At 36.4% G+C, this 21,899-nt stretch overlaps 1 protein-coding gene across 1 annotated transcript; it reads right to left on the bottom strand.

The window, feature by feature from the left end:
* Positions 1-1,008: 1,008 nt before the first annotated feature.
* LOC107689615 (carbonic anhydrase-related protein 10-like) lies at positions 1,009-21,144 on the bottom strand. Its single transcript, XM_016487674.1, has 10 exons — positions 21,023-21,144; positions 20,637-20,927; positions 19,103-19,177; positions 11,478-11,620; positions 8,279-8,464; positions 6,141-6,236; positions 3,442-3,514; positions 2,780-2,934; positions 1,735-1,906; positions 1,009-1,515 (listed from the first exon to the last, which is right to left on the bottom strand). Exons 2-10 carry the CDS (start codon positions 20,692-20,694, stop codon positions 1,493-1,495), a joined length of 981 nt encoding a protein of 326 aa, XP_016343160.1. The 5' UTR covers positions 20,695-20,927; positions 21,023-21,144; the 3' UTR covers positions 1,009-1,492.
* Between the last annotated feature and the right edge of the window lie 755 nt (positions 21,145-21,899).

Consider the following 21,899-nt stretch of genomic DNA (forward strand, 5'->3'; position numbering starts at 1 on the left):
GATCGCCAAATGTAAAACTGCCCCATTCTGTCTGATTTAGCAACCAAATCTGCCCAGTTTAGGTCGATTTAGAAAAAACGGCCCAACTTGGTCATATACACATACTGTTCAAATGTACTTTATTCAGCAAGGATGCGTTAAAATGATCAAGGTAATGGCTGCTAAATATTCAGCTGTGCCATCACCTGAATGAATCACATTTTAAAACAATGTGATTATTCACTTATACATTTTAAAGTGATACATTAAAAATAGAAAACAGTTCTTGTAAATTGTTATAATGTTTTACAGTACTGTCTTACTGATTTTTCTTGTTTTTGTTTTACCAAATATGTGCAGCCTTGGTGAGCATGACTTGTTTCAAAAACATAAAAATCTTAAGAGACCCTTTTTTTGTGCTGTAGTGTATAGCCTATCAACAAAAACATTTTGTCAGATTTCATGGCAACAACTATTTGCCAGATTTGAAAATAGTTATTTTAAATTTCTCTTTTCAGTATGTTTAATAACTGTAAAATCAGTGCTATTTTTTGTATAAATAATAATAGTTAAATCTAGCATGCTGCATAAGACCATATTTTAAATTATATAGCCTATTCCTATTTACGGTACATTTAGATGTAAAAGATTACATTGAAGGATAACCATACAAGTATAAGAATTGAGACATTTGAAAAATGCACTATTTATTTAAATGCTTATTTTGTTAAATCCAACAAAATATAGCAGTTTTCGATGCTAAATCTGACCAGATTTGTCTGTTTTCTGTAACACACTCTATTATACATTCATCACCCTATAAATATTCATATCATAAATCCATTATATAATCCAACTGAAAGCTTGAGCACTATATCAACATTTTTATACTATTATTCAACAGACTGAATTATTTATTCATTTTATTTTGACAATACACTGGCATCAACTTGATACCCATGTCTTCGTGATACCCATAATTCAAAAACATAATTAAAAAAGTAAAGAGAAACATTCACCATGACCACTTCAAAGATTTATTGGGCAGATATCACTCAATTCATTTAGCACTGTAAACACTTACGTAAAGAAGGCAACATGCTCCGAATAGTCCAAGATATAGGCTTGAAATCCTTTTGTTTGCCTCATGTCAAAGTAAAGATTAAATCCCTGTGCATAGAGCAAAGGCAGTTTTCCATTCGCTGCAACAAGGCTTGAGTGCACCTGCTGTTCAGATGCAAAGAACGAGAGCAGACAGTACCTCAAGACCCAGTGTCACTGAGAACCAGTCCTGTCTGATTGAATAGACTAAGCAACTGCTTCCAATGTCTTTGATATATATTGTTATAAACATATAAACAAGTATAAAAGTAATTATATATATTTTTTTATTGAAGAGTCCTCTGTTAAGTCAGTTTTCTTCATCTCATTGTATGTATCCCATTTTTCTGTCTGTTGGCCATATTCTTCAGCTGTTACCAGATTGTTGTAGTAACTAATCCACGTCAAGCTGTTATTTCAGAAGCCATTCATTCACTGGAAATAGAAGTAGAGAATGTGCTGTCACATAACTTTCTTTGTGAAGCACAACACTTATTCATAAAGACAAATGTGTCATTTCCATCTGTTTCAAGAGCAATAATCGTGTAAAGTGTCTAATTAGAGCACTCAGCTTTATTGCACACAGCATGCATGCAGCAGTGCGTTCGTGACACAAAGCTTGCGTATGTTATTGATGGCAAGTGTGACACAGACCTCTGTATTGCAGCCTCAGCACACGGTTGTTAGGACAGTCCCGTCTCGGACTGAAGTTGATGTTGGTGCGGATGCAGCGCTGGTGCAGTGGCTGCGTCGGCCGCATGTTGTCACCCATACTGAGGAAGATCTGAGAGGGCTGGTTTAGGCTGAGGAGACGAAGGGACTGCATCTGAAATAATATATCATATCATATCATATCATATATATAATATGTGACCCTGGACCACAAAATCATCTGAAAGCTGAATAAATAAGCTTTCAATTGATGTATGGTTTGTTAAGATAGGACAATATTTGGCCGAGATATTTGAAAATCTGGAATCTGAGGGTGCAAAAAAAACATCTAAATATTGAGAAAATCGCTTTTAAAGTTGTCTAAATTAAGTTCTTAGCAATGCATACTAATGAAAAATTAAGTTTTGATATATTTACAGTAGGAAATTTACAAAATATCTTCATGATCTTTACTTAATATCCTAATGATTTTTGGCATAAAAGAAAAATCGATAATTTTGACCCATACAATGTTTTTTTGGCTATTGCTACAAATATACCCCAGTGACTTAAGACTGCTTTTGTTGTCCAGGGTCACATAACATAACATAACATAACATCACATCACATCACATAATATAATTTTGAAAACAAATTAATATTTTTTCAGCTTTTCTTCAGAAAAGATGCATTAAATTGCTCAAAAGTGACAGTAAAAACATTTATAATTTTACAAAATATTTATATTTAAAATATACGCTGTTCTTTTGAAATATCTCTAAGAATCATGAAAAAACATGGTTTCTACAAAAATATTAAGCTGCACATCTGTTTTCAACATTGATAATAATAAGAAATGTTTCAGCATAGAATGATTTCTGAAGGATCATGTGACACTGAAGACTGAAGTAATGGCTGCTGAAAATGTAGCTTTGCCATCGCAGGAATACATTACATTTTAAAATATAATAAAAAAAAGAAAACAGTTCTTTTAAAGTGTAATAATTTTTTGGGGAAATAATTTTTTTTTGTGTTTTTAGCATTTCACCTCTATCTGTGAGATGTAAATTGGCTTATTCATTAATATCCAGGTTGCTGTCTCAAGGCACGGTGGAATAGTTATTGACCCTTCATATGTGATAAAACGGGAGGTTTCGGGATACAGCTCCTCAATATCGAGCCCCATCAGTAAGTATGCATCATCTGAAAAGATATGAAACAGTCAATGGGATAAGGTGAATCATACACACTTACAATAAAATATTCAACAGCTTTCATCTCTATATGCGGTCAACATTCCTACAGTACAATTATGATATTTTTATATCACTACTATTATTATTTTTTTGTTCTGATGGCAAAGCTGAGAGAAATAAAATATCACTTCTTATCCAAGACCACCAGGTGGTAATACAAAGCCAAGTTTGTTTTTCCTGTCATTTTTCATTAAGAGTGATGAAGGCCTTTGCAGAAGCAATATTTCACACTCAGACTGTGGAAACCACTTGACATAATACAGATGCAAGCGGTTTTCAATCAAATGTAATTTAATGTTAACAATATTAATAGAAATTCAATTTAATGCTACTAAAAACCATATTAATTTAGTTTAATGCCAACAAAAGCAACTTTTAAAAGTTAACGAGTGTGAAAAAGAGCTCCCAAAGCCACTGACATTAACAAAGACATGGGCATTTTGCAGACACTTACGTTTATATGTAATCCTCGTAATGGTCTCTCTGTTCAGCATGCGGTTTAGAAATACATTTGTAGGCTCTGAAATCTGAAGAGTCAAATTTCAAAGACAACATTACTTAAAGCCTGACATCTGCCTCTTTTCTGATGAAAAAGCAGTTTCATAAAACATGGTTTTGCTCAAAGCATTAATCACAAATGACATGACCGTTAACTTACTGCTGAGAGATTTCATTACGGCTTCACCATATCACAAGCATAATCAATAATAGTCTAGTAGAATTTATTCTAGGGGCATCTGGACGTGTTTTTTCCATGTACTGAAGATGAATGGCTTTCATCCATGTGCCTTCATTAGTAGCAGAATGCTGGAGGTTCCCCGTCAACACGATCTCTGCGATCTGGGATGAAAGTGAACGGGGAGGCTGCAATACGGCAACACCTTCATCTGAACCCAATTTACACAGTAGTCATGATTTACAGAGTCAGGGAGGCGACTCCTGCTGCGATCCGTGAGTCTGATCATGTCATGCTGTTTGATGAGGTTAAATGCCAAGGAATCGCCAACATTATCTCACTTTAGTGGATAATAAACAAAAAGCAAGACAAAACTCGGTTTGCAGTTTTTAAAGGGGTGCTATTATGCTCTTTTACAAAGTCTTGATTTTGTTTTGGGGGTGTACTAGAACCGGCTCTCATACTAGGTTGTTCGATAAACGCATTATTTTTCACATATTTTACATTATTACAACACCTCTTTCCCCAGTCTGGCATGAACGGCTCGAATAGTTCCTGTATCAAATGAAGGCCCGCCTTCTGAAATACGAAATGTGCTGTGATTGGTTAGCTGGGCCAGTGTGTGTTGTGATTGGCAGCACTCGGCGCCTGGTCGGGAAATGTCACGCCCCTTACCATAGCCGCCTGCAAGCTTCAGTGTAAATTTTGCTTCAAAATCAAATCAATTTGAGCGCGATTTAAACCCGGATGATTGTAACCAGTTTAAGTTTGTCTGCCTTGGGGAAACTAGCGTGTCTCCGACAAAGTGATAACACTCGTTGCCTTCTCTAGTGCAGCTCAACCAGGTCTCGTCCCGTTCGTCGATATTTGTGATATCACAAATCCCGGAAAATATGCGTTGTAGTCCAAACGAGTCGTTCGTTGTAGTTTTTTAAAAGTGATTTCTGTTAAATAAAATATCTCCTTTTGAAGTGGACTTTGAGCTTTGTAACTCTGCAGATCTTTTTTATGCTCAAACAGCAACATTACAGACTAACTAAAGTTGAAAAAGTGAAAAAGCATAATAGGACCCCCTTTAAATTAATCCATTTACTACATTTTCGGTAACACTGTGTCCTTGTTACACATGTTGCATGCACTTACTATTATAATAAGAATAAATTATGCATAATTACATGTAAGTATAACCTAATCCTAACCCTAACCATATAGTAAGTACATGTAGTAAATTGTAGTTGTTACTCAGTACTTAAATGTATAATTACACTGTAACAAGGACACCTTAAAATAAAGTGTAACCAAATTTTCATTTAGGACACCTGACATTATTTTAATATAATAATTTACATACCTTATAAAGTATATTAAATGTGCTGAACTCTCAGGAACACAAGTAATTCCAGAGCAGCTCTGAGCTTTGCATTTTATTTTTTAGCTCAAATAGGCCTGCTCTGAAAAAATGGATTAGTGGTTCATTCAATCCCATTCTCGCCTGTCCCAGCATGCACTGGGGTATGAATAATTCATATGGATTGACCATTTGCCAGTTTTATTTACACTGTTGTTTGCAATCATGTGTGTGAAGCCAAACAGTTCAAGACATCAAGCACTTTCAGCTCTTCATTACCTGTAAATGTCTCATAGAAAACATAATATTGAACAATTTATGCAAGAAATTCAACATATTTCATAGAGCTCTTTTTAAGTTACAACTTAATAAATATTTCTTTTATTTTTAAGAGTTGAGATCTAATTAATTAATAATGAAGATATGACTTTGAATAAAACAATAAAAATCTTTTTGTGGTTATATTGCATCCTGGGTGTCATTAAAACGTTTTCTGGTCTGGAATGCACATGTTTGCCCAAGAGAATTTTCTCAGAAATGCATTTTATTCATTTTGCACCCATCAAAAATATGACTCTCATTTGTCATTGAGTAAACTTTGTTTTAAATCATTTAGATTCATATAAATAATTTACAAGTTATGTGGAATTGCTTAAGGAATTGTTTGTTTCCTTCAAGTAACACGAGCAGAATTGATGGATACTGAATATAGATGATACGAAACAACTGATGCAGAATATTACAGTCTTTTTTTTTTCTTGCATTACTTGTTATTAAAGTATCTAGATTTTTAGAACTGAGCAAAAACTGATTAAAAACTAATATAAGAGTAAATTCTATTAGATTATTCCATGTTAAGTTTCAAGTATTTATTTATAGTTTGCAAGATGTAAAATGAAGAACATTAATATATCATATAATGCTTAAAAAACAATTTGAACATTCAAGCACATTTACATTCAAGCACTTTTAATTAACTGTTAATTCGTGCACATTCATATCTGACTGGACATGAACTTCTGATCTCTTAAGTCTATATAATGTTTGCTAAAGATTAATGCAGTTTAAGACTAATTAATGAATTATCACCTCTCCATTGTATATATTTGAAGCAGCTGAGACTACTAACCTTCATGAAGATAGAAACAACTGCTATTCCATTAGGACTCCGGACGGCATCACTGTAATTGAAATACAAATCCTGATTATAATGGATGAGCTGCACCTGTGAAAAGGAAAAAAAAAAAAAAAAGTGTGACTTCTACTATAAAAAAACACCCTGGATAACAAACACCTGCTAAGTGTGAATAGAGGCCAAAACATTGTGATTGTATATCTGGCAGTGCTATACTTTAAAAAAATAAAAATAAAAAATGCCGTAATGCATAAAACATGCCCATACATTATATGTATATGACTGCATATAACTCCATTAACTTCCATTGTGTCAGCTTGTAATCTTGTGCGACACTGTAATGAGGGTCAGTACATTAATCCGTATAAATATTTTGCTGTGTGTTGTGTATAAATCGTTAATGAATTGTTCATGGGAACATTACGAAGCTCCTTTATGCTCCTCCATCCTGCTTTATCGTTCTTTCAGCACAGCTCAATGAAAGCAGAGAGATGGAAGCCAGGAAAGCTGCTGCTTAATTTTTTTTAGTGGCTCAAAATTGCATTGGAACTCATTAGAAAATATGCTTCAGTCATCAGTTATAATGAGCTTGCTTGTCAGCTTCCAAATGAAGTTGTTGGAAAGCTGCTACCCATATAACCTCATTTGGATTAGGAAAATGAAGTGAAGCTGCTGACTTCAGTGAAATCAGAGGTGAGGATCAGAGAGGGCCGCACATCTCTGCGCAACAATAAGATAAAGTCTAAACTCATTAAAATGATTTGATATTTCTGGCACAGATTGGTGGTCTTGACAGTTTGAAAACTGGCTCTTGTTGTACATTAAGAATTGTTTGCTCTGTTTCAGTATGAGGGTCAATGACAAGAATCTCAACAACAAAGAAAAGGATACCTTAAAAAAAAACAAAAAAAAAAAACTGTAGATTAAATCGTTTAAAAAAAAAAAAGAAAAAAACATTTGTATAAACACACGCACACACTTTTTTACACTTTTAAAGAAGTCTCTTATGCTCTCCAAGGCTGTTGGCTTCTTAACAGTTTTGTGGAACATTATAACCTTTAACATAACTGTCTTTACTGTCACTTTTTTTTAAAGATTTATTTTTTGGCATTTTCACCTTTTATCACGATAGGACAGATCATAACTGACAGGAAGCAAACTGGGAGAGAGATAGTGGGGCGGGATCGGGAAAGGTCGGGATTTGAACTCGGGACGCCTGACTTTACTGTAAATTTTGATCAATTTAATGCATCTTTGTTGAATAAAAGAAAACAAAATCTTACTGACCTCAAATTTGTGTATAAAATAACAATAATAATACAATTTCCTTTCAATAATTCCATTCTTCTTCATTACATGACCAGGATAGTTACCCTTACATTTTTGACTGTCACTCCAAAAAAATTTGAAAAGAAATGACATGCTCATCATATAAGCAATTTATTCAAGTCACTGTATGCATGCATTGCATTTTTAATATCATTTTTAATAGTGGAATAGATTCAGACAATCAAAGAGAGACAAAAACTAGGCTCCGCAAAAGCTTTAAGAAGCACCTGTGTGATGGATGGGGTTCTTCCTCACTATAAAAATGTACATTTCCAGCACAAGACCAATTCATATCCGACTGTGCAATCTGGAAGATGACCCATTGCTTTACGGTTTTATTTTGTCCCTTCTTAAAGCACAATCACGTCTTAAGATAGGAATTTCCATAATCCTGACTTTGACCTTTAATCCTGAATAAAAAGACTTTATTAATGCAAACTCAGTGACACTGTACAATGCACACATTTTGTGGGAAATCGTGAATTTATTACTACAGTGAAAGTTGCAACAGTTGACTTGGCTTTGGAATATTTCTCTCTGATCTCCTCCAATAAGATCTCGTTGTGGGCTTTGTCTAACTCTGTTTCATGTTGTCGAAGGAAAATGGTCTCAGGGAAGAAGATTTTTTTATTTCTGGTGCAAAACTGATACGATAAAAGGCACTAACTTCAGAATTTTGCCTATTTCATTAACTTCAGTGCCAGCACTTCAAGGGTTTGTCGCCCCATCCAGGCCTTTGAAGGAAGACAGTTTTAATTGAATCCCACAGACGTGATGCATTTCCAGGCTCTATGTTGCCTCACCTCTCCAGGGAAGGCCTGGCCGTTGAGCAGGTGCTCGGAGCCCCGACTGTCCTCGGCGCCAAAGTGAAGCCGGATCTCTTCCAGCCTGTAGCTGTAGCTCAGCGGCCCGCCAGAGATGTTCACCAGGTGTGACTTGTCTGGGCGCAGGGACACATGTCGGCCCGTGTTATACATCGTTCCACTGAACTGAAAAACAAACCTACGATGTAAACGAGCTGTAAATAAAACAGATTATTGGAGCATGTTTTACAAGAAAAGAAAAAAGTTTCAAAGTAAACCTTACACCAAATTAGCTTACAGTTCCGATATTTTCTGCGATTCTCATTTCTGACCTTTCATGATAAAATCATATTAAGTGATTCCATGTTTACAGTCAGTACATTTGGGAGGACAAAGGTGAAGCAGTTTTCACCTGGATAGGCTAAAAGACAATATACGCGCTTTTGGAAGTTGTGCCTCTCACACAGGAAATTCCTGGAAAAACAGGCACGAATATAATAAAGAGACTGTTTGATTGTGATGGACTAAGGTTTTTCCAGGTAAACCTGGTTGTCAGGTGCAACTGCTGAGGTAGGAATTATGAAGCAAATGCATCGAAGCTGAAAAACGAAAACCTATAAATGCAAAACAACACCTGGAATGCTGTGTCTTTACTTTGCGGTAACGCTGCTGGCTTGGGATTTCTAATTGAGACCAAAATGCGTCTTGTTAAGGCACCCCAGTGATCAGAACATCTTTGTAAACAGCTGTGAGAGCGAATGTTCAAGAATGTATTCTAATGGGAGATTTCAAATTAGTTGAATATAGTTGGCTCATTTGTGATCTGGAGACAGTTTAAGAACTGCTGATCCCTCAGGAACATGAGAATGAGCAATACATTTAGCCTGACGTCTCATCTGGATAAATTATTAGCAAGAGGTAATTACGATCACTTTGAACTGTAGCCCTGAAATAATTCAGAATAAAATGGCAACTTAAGCTGAACTACAGTACAAGGGGTGACACTCATTAATCACTACTGTCCACCAAAAGTCAAAAGACTATGGAAGCCTATTTCCAACTCAGAGAAAGGAAAATGTGATGTCAACCTTTTTCCTCGTGACTGAGATTTTATTTCACGTATACCCTGTCAGAAAAATTTAAAAGTGCAAAAACTGTACTTTTAGGGGTACAACAGCTTGTCAGTGGGGCAGTACCCTCAAAGGGATGCCTTTGTAACATCTTTACCCCCTAAAGGGTGCATATTGGTGCCTTAAAGTAGTAATATGTACTCTTACAGTATTATTATGCACCCTTTAGTGGTAAAGAAAGTAGAAAGGTGTCCCTTTGAGAGTACTGACCCAGTGACAAGCTGTTATACCCCTTTAAAGGCACAATTTTTGCACATTTTTTTCTTAGAGTGACTTAATTTTTTACATTTGTGTTTTTAATTGCAACTTTATGTCTTATAACTGCAACTTTATATCTCACCAGTGTTATTTTTGTATTACTTATTTCAAATTTTATAAATGTGTATAAAATACATAAAAAATATTTTAAATGGGCTTTTTTATATTATCAGTTTTTAATTTTTGTATTTATAATTTTATGTGTTTTTGTCATTTTTATCATTTTAGTTATTTTAATATTTCTATTTAGCTTTAGTTTGTAGTTATGTCGGTTTTAGTTTTAGTAATTTTAAACACTTCAACTTAAATAACTTACTTTATTTCAGTTGGAAAGGAAACATTTCTAATTTGAACATTTGTATTTTATTTCAGGTTTACTTCAGTTTACAAAATCTTTCTTTAATACTTTAGTACAATAATAACACAGCTGTGACTCACAGTTGCAATTGACAATGCCACTTTATTTCATATTTTAACCTATACCTCACATTCCCTGAACTAAAGAACTATGAGCAAGAACGAGTAAATCCGATATTTCAATTCAGTAACGTAAGAATGAATAAATGAACGCTTGCAGGTCACATATATATGTAGTCCATCTAAAAGAGACCATAAACTTTTCCATTACAGCCTTGAGTTTCCATGCACAAATTCCATTATTTAACAGCCCTCCGGTAAGCAATGCCACCAACCAATCAAACGGACTTGAATTCATAGAGAACATTTAGGTCTCCAATAGAATTTTCTCTAGGAATAACATGCAACTCCCCACATAAGAGAGCACAGTCATAACAAGCTCAAAGGAGCAATGCATACATACATGTAATTGGGTCTCCCGAAAATAAGAGCAGAAAAACCTCCAGAGGAAAACAGCAGTACACTTTTATTTCAGGCTCCTGACTACGGTAAGTCTAGGGTACCGATGTATTATTGAGCGAAGATGAACTATGGTATATCATCCATAACCACAACCTCTTGGAGCTTCACTGGAGAATTCTTCACTGACAGCCCGTCAGCACAGATGGTGAGCCTACCTAATCTCCCCCAGCAGATGCACAGCAGCATTAATCATAAAACAGGATGTTAAATGAGGAATTAACTCCATTTCCCTCCCGCTCTGTGGAATAAATCCCCCTTAGCGCTCAAGATCTGTATGACAACAACCGCCCGAAACCCTTCAGAGGTCAGAGCGATATCTGATGTACCCCAACCATCGATAACCAAACACTGGATTTGTGTTTGGTAAATGAGTTAAGTCACACTAATCTGCTGACTGACTGCAGGTGCACCTTATTGAAAGCAAATGGCAAGCAATTGTGCACGCCGGAGAGAATTAGCGATCTCATTACAGCACCGTTGTAACAAATTAACAGTCGTGGAGCATTAGCCATCTTCAAAGGCTTCATTTGGAAAGCTTCACTGTTGTGCTTGGCAAAAATAATCGAGGAGCTGCTTCATTGGCCAACAGAGGTGTATAAGAAAGTCACCCAATGAATTAAGACTCAGCAACAAACCAAACAACGAGCTGTCTAAACAGCCACAGAAGTAAATACAGAATGTGATTAAATTTGACAAATGGACCGTTAAACTGGGGTTATGCTACGTGACCCGATCTTGTCAAAATCCTAGTGAATTATGGGACATTGGTCTAAAGTGAATAATGTGTGACTGTCCATCTTCTACCAGTTCGAATGATGTGAAAAATAGCTATTTTATGACCTAAAACAGATATTATAGAAAGGATTATGATGCAACAGTCAATCATAATCTGTGATATTTTAAGAAAGAGCTTTATCCTTTCCAGTACTTACCTTACGTTGCCCTGCATTGAGCCGTAGCGGATTGAGGAAGGGGTCAAAAATCATTCGACTGGTTTCGATGTTGACCGGCGACTGCCTCTTCCCAATCGTGCACAGGTTCCAGGCAGTGTTAACTAGTCCCCAGAAAGATGGCACTAGCAAAATATAAACACAAAAAGTGAAGTTCAGAGCATTAGCTTTAATTTTCAGCTGTAGACTGTTGCGCTTGCCGTTTTGTAATGGGTCATGATCTGATTGGATGGGGATATGTTTGGGATTAGCTCAAATTGCTCATCCCAAATATCCTCCGTAATCCCCGTCCATGGTGTGATGTTATTTTTGAGTTTGGATCGAGTGGTTGATATCCTTTGAGACAACCTTTTGACTAGCAATCAATTTGAACACTTAATTACCAGGCGCAGCACTGGTTCTCTTTTGAAAACGATAATGTATTATCGTGCATCCAAATGAAAGAACCACATGTTAATGCAATTCCCGTCGCAAAAACAAACTCACGAAAAAAAAGAAACAGATGGAATTAGTCACATTAGCCACACAGCCAAAGGACATACTTGACCTTATATGATAAATTTATTCTCGGAGAACAGTAAACAACTTTATTGCTGATTGGAATGACTTTTATTAGTGCATTGAACCTCAAAACTCATTTATCATATTTAAAATCAACATGACAGATTAAGGGAGGAGCCCAACGCCTGTGGTTTAAAGGGAAAGTTCAGCTAAAAATTTGATTTTTGTCATCATTTACTCACCCTTATGTCATTCCAAACCTGTATAACATCCTTTATTTTGTGAGACACTAAATGTTTCGTAGAATGTTAGAAGACAAACAACATTGGAGACCATTGAATTCAATTGTTTGGACAAAAACAAGCAAACAAAAGACATTTCCCAAAATATCTTCCACAGAAAAATCAGTCAAACAGGTTTGAAGCAACATGAAGGTGAGCAATTGATGACAGATTTTTGGGTGAACGATCTAACATGAGGTGGAGTGAGTGACAGGAGCGCAAGAGCAGATGATATCGTGACCCTGACCACCACACTGGCCACGTCATCCTCATTAGATCACCAAGAGCTCGGATGCTTCAATGTAAAGACAGTATCACCTTTTGTCCCCATAGGCTGAGATTATAAACAGATTTATCCAGCATGGACAAGTGATCCCCTGGCCTGATTTTCCTCTCATCATGTCCAGCTCTGTGGGAGTGAAACCAGACTGGGCTACGTGATGTGTTGCCGTATTAAATTAGAAAGAGCAAAAAACACATTAGATACAAAGATTATGCTACACGAGGAAGCTGTGGAATAACACAAGCTCTTTTCCTTCGAATGCATGAAAGCTATTTACGCAGTATTTGTATTTATTTTCAGCATCTCTTTGTACAGTGACCTAAATAAATGATTGTTTCCAAACCCGTGATCTAACTAAGGTGCAATCCTGCTTTTGTCTGGCATCCTAACAGCTACTGAGCTCATTACGTCGAGTCGGTTTTTATTTTTTCACTTCTCAAATGTCTCTCTCTCGGTGCTTTCTTAAATGTCAAGGACAGACAGAATATGCAACTGCTTATAAAACTGAGGGAGGAACGAGTAAGACATTTGTGCATATTTAGAAGTAGGCTCAGCTCAGCCTATAATTCAAAATGTAAGATATCAAAATGCTGAAGTCACAAAGCTGTCAGACACTAGTTATATCATCTTGGATAGGAGAAATACAAAAACCCTAAATATGAACATACTCATATTTCAGGGGGTTTTTTTTGTTTTTTTTTTGCACCAAAAACATTTTGGAAAAAAAATCGAACGATTTCCACCCTCTCTGATGCACCGATATTAAAATCCTGGGTGATTTGATAAGCTGATAATGGATGCCAACTGCCTATGTATTTCTGCTAAAATCTCAGTGCGCTTCCAGTATAGTGTTCTCCCTAGCAAACTGTGGTATAGCAAACTCTTTCTCTTATATTTCTATTAACTGTAAGTAACAATAACTAATAATATAACAACTAATTATATATATATAATAACTCATTTCAATTAGATACAATATAGTAATCTATAACATTTTAGTAATGAGTCCAGAAATAAATTAGCAGGTGAATTGAATCAATTATTGCTTTGTCCTGTTATGGGACACTTCCTCAAGATTTCATTTTTTTGGTAACTTCCATACGCTGTGCTATACCGGAGGTAAAGGCTAAATATGGAAGCATATTTTTTGTACATATTTTTTATAAGCTGATAGATAAAGATTATGACCATTATTAAAACATGAAAAGATTGACCAATATTAAAATTACAACAAAACAAAAAAAGTTAACAACATCGCAACCTTGCAATGTGCATTATGAAAAATGTGCATTCACTTTGAGATTTGTAAAGGATTACATTTAATAGTGCTATTAATTTATTAGTGTTTTAAACAATTAATTTTAAAGTGTTAGATGGCATTAACAGTAATTTAAACAAAAGAAAATAATAAAGAAATTAGGCACAAACATTTAAATTCAAGCCAATATTGGTTGTTATATATATATCCGGTATGAACAGATATAATTTAAAAATATCTCATACTGGTCAATAACAATATAGCTAGTTCCAATATATTATGCTTTCAACTGTATGTAGTTTTGTGAATATTTTCAACTTTGGAGTCCCCTACAATTAAGTGAGTGCAATTCACTATTCAAAATATGTCACTGTGGTAATTTCAGTGGATAGCTGTACACATTTGTGTTGCTGCTGTAAAGCAAAATGCCCTTTTAGTGGATTTTTGCACCCGTTCACCAAACTTACATACTCCCAGACAGGACATTTGGAGAATGCATAGGAAAGAAATAAAAGCCATTCACCTTACCATCAGAATGCAAACAAGACACAATAACAAGCCATGCATCCAAAAATAAAAAAAAACAACAGCAGCAGCCTGAGTTTATGTTTGAGGTCCCGCTGAGTCTGTTTGTATTTTTAGCTAAACTCATTCTGAATCCATTGTTAAGGTCCGCAGAGCATTTTGAGCTCTGATGCTACCAGTCTGTCCTATCCAGAGTAATATAGTGCTTTTGCTGTAGCAATTGATGAGTGGTAGACAGATGGCACCCTCATCCTCAGGGATCTGTGCCAGATTTGGCTTTGGGTTCAATACATTAATGAGAACTCTCTCAAAGTGCTTTTTAGGTATGACAGGGGACAAATACATCAACCGAACAGCGTACAGTACAATGCGAGGCTGAGCGCTGCTGTTACATCATATTGAAAAAGTTGCATAAAGTCTTACATTTGGAGGCAGCACATTCATTTAATGCTACAGATATTTACATTTTACACATTCTCTTGGCTTTACATACTTCTGCATCTGAGAATTTATTAAACAGTGCAGTTTTCCAGATGAAGAGAGAGGAACTAGGAATTGTTTTGTTTGTTCGGATTTGCTTACGCAATGTTTGTTCATCCCCCGAAGCACAAGTGCTGATGGGAGATAGCTGAACATATATTTAATCACAGTATAATGGTGAATTGCTTCTTCAGTTTCGCTAATAGAAGCACATAAATGCAATCACCTGAAACATCAGACCAGCACTTAATTATGGCTATTTTTAAATATTAAAAGCAAGAAAAAAAATCTCCACACTTTATATAGTTGAGGTTTAGAATGAAGATTCTTAGGCTCACCATTTATCTTTTTTGGCATTCTTTGATGAATAGAACGTTTTTACTGCAACTTTTGATTAATTCAATCCATCCATGCAGACCCAAACTTGCTGTCTCTGATTTTGTTTGCGAAATATAACGTGTTGTTTTTAGTGCAAGCGAGACGAGTTATCAACATGAATTTCAAAAGTAGAACACGTCATGTAGCAGCTTCAGCGAAACCCTCAGGAGAACAGAAGAGATGTTCTCTCGCAATTAACAATGTAGAAACTTCCTGCCACAGCTATGTAAGCATATAATGAGCGCATGCCAAAAACAGGACTGAAATATTCATTCATGAATATGCACACATTAATGAAAACTTCATCTCTCACTGGAGTTAATTGAAGTCCATGACTGAAAATAGCCAATGCATGTCAATCAGGATGAGACTTTTTGGAGCATCACATTCAACTGATAAGACAACATTATAAAATGAAAACGGGTTCTTCCTCCTAAACTTAAATTAGTCTCTTAAACCTTCTTTTAATTAATTGTAAGATATGAAAGCTAATTTGTGTAACCGGCATGATCAAAGTGACTGAGAGTTACATTTGATTCCTGTTGTAAGTATGATGAATCAATCATAAAAGCACTATACAGTGTGCGTAATTTTTTTTCAAATGTTAAATACTTCCTCCTATTGCAGCTTAATATGCAGAGACAGCTATAAGGAAGCCAATTTGTCAAGCTGATTCTCCTAATTGAAAAGTGTAAACACTGTGTCTCTGTGGTGCATTCAAGACATTGCTTTGTTTAAGCATCCAACCACAAGAACACAACAGCAACAGCAGCGACTAAACCAATGACGTTAGTTTGAGGGCGGGCCATCTGTTTACCTGACCACTGGCAGACAGGGGAGGGGTCATAAATCACATTTAGAAAACAAACATCCAAATTTTTGTTTCATTTGGTGCTGCAGAAATTCCACACTTCATCTGTACTATGCCTCATATTTTACAATAAGATCAGATTTAACCGTAACTGATATACAGTAGTCAACATTTGAAGTGGATCAAAACCTTTCATCAAAGTTGTCCTAAAACCAAAATGCGTTCTTGTCTTAGGACAACTTTGATGAACTTTTTTGATCCACTTCAAATGTTGACTACTGTATTCTTTGACAAGTGAACACATCACAAGTGCTTTAGGGAAACACTTAAGTTTAAAGGATTACTACTAAACCATAGCCTTTAGTGTTCTCAAACCATTTGGAAAAGCAAAAGAGTGTTTTTCTTGTGAGGACTGTCTTGAAATGAACACAGACACTCTCTGGGAAAGGGATGACGTTCACTATTTGAATGCTTTATTCCTTTTTAAGTCTCAAGGACATTTACGCAATATAAATCCAGAGTTTTTCTCCCTTACAGAACACTTAATAAATAGGTAAATTTATGTGCAATACATATATTTATGAGTTGCTATAGGGCTTACTTGATATCCCCTACAACTCGGATTGATGCTGCACTACATGTCCTTGTACAGTAAGTAGATCAAGCATTACTTTTTTGAAAATATAAAGACCCTTCCCTCATAAATAAGTAGGAATTGTATGGTTCTGTCCCCTATAGATATCTTCTCTATTAAAAGCTTTTAAGCATACTAAAAGGAAATTACCATTACAGTCCTTGTCAGTGTTCAAAGGGCTCCTTTGCTGGCTACATACATTACTCTGACTGACTACATAATGAAGTAGTTCGAATAAAACTCATAAAGTGTCTCAGACCTCTACTGCAATAGTAAGCATTAATCAGTTGAGACCACAAGCTGTAAAAATAGATTAAGCTATAACCAGGCCCACACGGGATCTGCACCCACAGAACAAGATATGGGGAGAATTCATTCATCCACCATTCACAGTGTTCTGCTCTTGCATGTTCAGTTATTAAATATTTCAGCTAATTTGTTTTTGATTACAGTTTTTAAAGCTATTCTGCGTAATTCTAAATAAAAATGTCAGTCATGACATATACTATCATTCAAAAGTTTGGGGTAAGAAAGATTTTTACATTTTTTTGAACCAAGTCTCCTATGCTCACAAAAGGTGTATTTATTTATTCAAAAATACAGTAAAAACAGCAATATTTTGAAATATTATTATGATTTAAAATAACTGTTTTCTATTTTAATATTTTAAAATTAAATTTTTTCCAGTGATGCAAAGCTGAATTTTCAGCAGCCTTTAATCCAGTCTTCAGTGTCACATGAACCATCAGAAATCATATAATTTGCTGATTTGCTGCTCAAGAAACATTTCTTATTATTATCAATGTTGAAAACAGTTGTGCTGCTTAATATGTTGTGGAGACTGTGATTTTTTGATGAATAATAAAATTCAAAAGAACAACATTTATTTGCAATTGATTTTTTGTAACATTATAAATGTTTTACTGTCACTTGCTGAAAAAAAGTACTAACAGTCTGTCTGGGAAACTTGATCAAAAATCATTATTTCTGCACACCATTCTGTTTGGTGATGTTATTGGCACAAAAAATTTCAGCCTTAAAGGGTTAGTTCACCCAAAAATGAAAATTAACCCATAAATTACTCACCCTCAAGTCATCCTAGGTGTATATGACTTTCTTCTTTCAGACGAATCCAGTCGGAGTTATATAAAAAAATTGTCTTTGATCTTTCAAACTGCTTCATGGCACTCAGCGGGTGTTGCATGCATCAGTCCAAAAGCACTTAATTAAAATGCGCCCATCCATAAAAAAAAAAAAAGAATCTCACACGGCTCCGGGGGGGTGAACAAAGGCCTTCTGTAGCGAATCGATGCATTTTTGTAAGAAAAATATCCATATTTAAAACGTAATAATCAATTTAATCTAGCTTGTGCTCACTGTTGTACACGGAAGCAGCTCTGGGTGGATGACGTATGAGGTTGGCGCTGCGCATGCGCCGCTCAGAAGTGACGCACACGGAAGCGCAGGGGAGAGATCAAAACAAAACAACGGTCACTAATTAGAAATACAAAACAAGGATTTGTAAAGAAGAATGTCGGAGGATTCCGATATAAGCCAAGAGGAGACTGGTTTTCCTTTGCTAAAGTACGGAAACTTTGCTACCTTTGCTCCTGTTAACAAACGTTGGTTTTCACGAGACTCACCGGCGCATGCGCAACGCCGACCTCAGAGGTCATTCCCCGGAACTGCTTCCGTGTACAACAGTGAGCGCAAGCTAGATTAAAGTGATTATTATGTTTTGAATATGGATATTTTTCTTGCAAAAACGCATCGATTCGCTACAGAAGGCCTTTGTTCACCCCCCGGAGCCGTATGGGATACTTTTTTTTTTATGGATGGGCACATTTTAATTAAGTGCTTTTGGACTGATGCATGCAACACCCGCTGAGTGCCATGAAACAGTTTGAAAGATCAAAGACCAAATCAAGAATTTAGATCAAATAAATTTTTAATATAACTCTGACTGGATTCATCTGAAAGAAGAAAGTCATAAACACCTATGATGACTTGAGGGTGAGTTGTTTATGGGCTAATTTTCATTTTTGGGTGAACTAACCCTTTAAAGTTCACCTTTAAAATAACCTCTATCTTGCTTTCATCATTTAGCGACCTTAAACGTATCAGGCTAACTAATCTAGTGTTGAAATGTTAGCACTATAAACTCCCCATTTAAGCTCTAAATTATGATGCAGCATGTGCAAAGTACCGTTAAATAACTTTTCACCCTGATTTGTGTTAAATCATCTCCTTCACACTGCATACATACATTAAACGTGTGAATCAAACAGAATAAAATATTCATTGGCACCCTGGAGCTTCATGTGCTATATGTCAACACACAAAGCCTCTGCGAATAAAGCATCAACCGGCACATATCTTGCGCGTCTTAGCAGCATGACTCTTGACAAGACACATTCTGCATACTGTCACACTGTTTTCTTTTTTGAAAGGCTTACCTGGTATAAAGCTCTCCTGGACAACATCTTTGTATGCCCACCAACCATCGTGCAGCTTTGATGACACTGGCTGTGCTGCGGGAAAAGAAGAGATTCACACATCACTCACCCACTGCTCTTTGAAAATACAGTCACACCTGTAATAGACCCCAGCTCCCCGCAGAGAGAAGTTTCTGCTGTCAAATGAGATGAAGTTGTCTGCTTCAAGGCACATTTAAAAAGTATTTTTGAGGCAAAACTCGACAAAAAAACAGCATGCAAATTTATAAAGTCAATATTTGCCTAGCACCGCTTAATTGCAAGCAAAAAAAGCACATTTGTGTGATGACGACAGATGCATCCTGGATGCTCTGCTCTGGGCCTTGTCGGCAGGAAAGTAGGTCACAGAGGCAGCAGACTCCAGCATTCTGAATTCACTCTGTTATCTCACATCACTATTCCCCTCACCTCTCTCCCTCTGGCACTTCAATAGTGCAGAAGAACAGAAGAACCTCACAGACTCTAGATGAGCTTTACTCTGAGGCGTATGACTCACTGACAACCTCTTTACATAGATTTTTTTTAATACTCTCATCTAGTATGTTTTCCTTTGCCTTTTTTCTTTTATTATTCTTAGCAATGAAATGCATTTTCTTGTGATGTTTAATATCACTTTAAGATGTTTGCACTCATTGGAGAATGATTATCTGAGAAGAGAAACACCAAAGATGAAAATAATTGAGAACTAGTTGAAACCAACCTAAGATGGTTTGCTGGTCTCCCTGTTTCAGACCTGTTGGCTGATTTTAAAAGGGTTTGGACACTTTTTAACCGAATAGGCTAGTAGATCCTGTGGACCACCTGAAGACCATCTTGACCAGGCTGGAAAGCCATCTCAAACAACGCTAAAGACCTGCAATCTATCTTAATCTGGTTTAAGACAATATTCTTCTAACCCCTGGTTATTCTTTTCTCAAAACTGGTGTGTTTTTTTTTTTTTAGCAAGGAATACAGGAAAACAACACAGCTATGCAGGAAATTAAATTTATGGGAATCATTTTTTTTTTCTATCCAAATCCCTGCTGTTACATTTAAAATCTTTTAATTTTTGAGATGACCACTCTGCTGCAGGGGGAAAAAGCATGAGCTAAACCCAGCCTAAACTAGCTGGTTGGTCCTATCTAGTCTCACAGCCTGGTCAAATGGGCTGGTTTTGAGTACTTTTCAGATTGGCCAGACCAGCTAGACCAACAGAAGACCATCTTGGTTAGGCTGGGAGACCATGTTAACAGCAAAAGCCTGCATAAACCAGATCAAACTAGTCAGTCAGTAAACAATCACTTCAGACAGTAAATATCCAGCATTGTTTTATGAGCACAAGATGAATTAGGCTATCACTTTCAAATGACACATTCAATTTAATAGCTGTTTAGCTTTGGATGTTTCTGCATTATGCCAGCATAATGAAAATGCCGCTATATTAACCACAGAGCTGTCAGCAGTTAAACATCTTGCGCGTCCTGAGAGAGCGTTTTCATATGTGAACACAGTTTACCTTCTACAAAGATGACATTAATGTTGAGAATCAGAATTAACTCCCAAACGTGCGGCATTCTTCATTTAGTCCATCAGGTAATTAACTTGATAACACTTGGTCAAAGTCTGAAGCGTCATTCCCCGCGAGCGACGCCGACTCGCGTGCTCCCGTCACTCTCAAATATGAAGAACATCGTCCTCTCCAAAAGACGCGACCCACCGCGCAGATTTACTCTGAAATGTACCAAACCAAAAACCACTTGACAGTTCACAGCGTAGAAACTTGCGAGTCCAGACGCCGACCTGTCGGCTGGTATCGCGAAAACCAAATTAGACCAAAGCAACGGCTTTATTTATCCTTGTTTGTGCTCTTAGGTTAGTCGTGGACGGCGTTTGCGGCGTTACCTGACAGAGCGCGCGGATCTGAGGTTTAGCGCGTGCTGCTGATCCCCTGCAGGCGGGGCTCGCGCTCCCGTGACGCTGGCTTGAGAATGCGGGTAGTTTTGACATCTATTCAAACTCTAATGTAATTACTTTCCAGCTGGTGTGAGGTTTAACAGGATTAGAAATCATCACATTCCTGTTCATTACTTACAAAATTAGTAACACGAGCGCGCATTTAGGACAAAACACGCAATCATTGTCTTTTATTAAGCCATCACTTTATTTATTTATTTACTAACGCAGCTTTGAAAGCTAATTAATGCACACAGCCTTTAGCTGCGTAGATTTACAGGTCTGTTGACACGTGAGCACAGGACTTATTTTCACCAAATGAACGTTTAAGTTAAACATGTAAACAACATCCACTTAATTTATAAAACATTTTACATACTAATATAAATCACTGGAGTAGAAACATCCACAAAATCATGACAGGTACTGGACACTTTTAGACCAATTTAAGTCACATTTACAACTGACATAATCCCCCACAAGATCTAAAACTTGAATGTAAAATGCACAACAATCAGGCCATGAAACACACATGTTCAACATCACACACCACAGCACCTCAGATTGGAGCTAAAAAAGGCTAAATTTGAAATTAGGTAGGCTACTGTCCCAATTGCATAGGCGAGGAGTATTTGTGTGTATGTCTGTTTGCTGTCCTGCACTGAACGATTCACATTCCTATGTTGAGTCTTTTTTCTTTGAAATCCATCAGTGTTCCACATGAACGTGACCTGATGCAAGATAAAAATATATAAAGCAAGAACAGAATGAGAGGGATAGTGAGTCATGACTGGGCAACGGATTTTAGCACTATTGGAAAGTCGAA

This window comes from Sinocyclocheilus anshuiensis, unplaced genomic scaffold (genome assembly GCF_001515605.1).
Source record: "Sinocyclocheilus anshuiensis isolate Anshui unplaced genomic scaffold, SAMN03320099.WGS_v1.1 scaffold813, whole genome shotgun sequence".
NCBI lineage: Eukaryota > Metazoa > Chordata > Actinopteri > Cypriniformes > Cyprinidae > Sinocyclocheilus > Sinocyclocheilus anshuiensis.

Coding starts and splice junctions, on each gene's coding strand:
- LOC107689615 (XM_016487674.1), bottom strand. CDS start 20,694: ATGCCGCACGTTTGGGAGTTAATTCTGATTCTCAACATTAATGTCATC. Junction 2,935..3,441: donor TACGAGGATTACATATAAAC/GTAAGTGTCTGC, acceptor ATATCTTTTCAG/ATGATGCATACTTACTGATG. Junction 1,907..2,779: donor TTTACATCTCACAGATAGAG/GTGAAATGCTAA, acceptor ATATTATTTCAG/ATGCAGTCCCTTCGTCTCCT.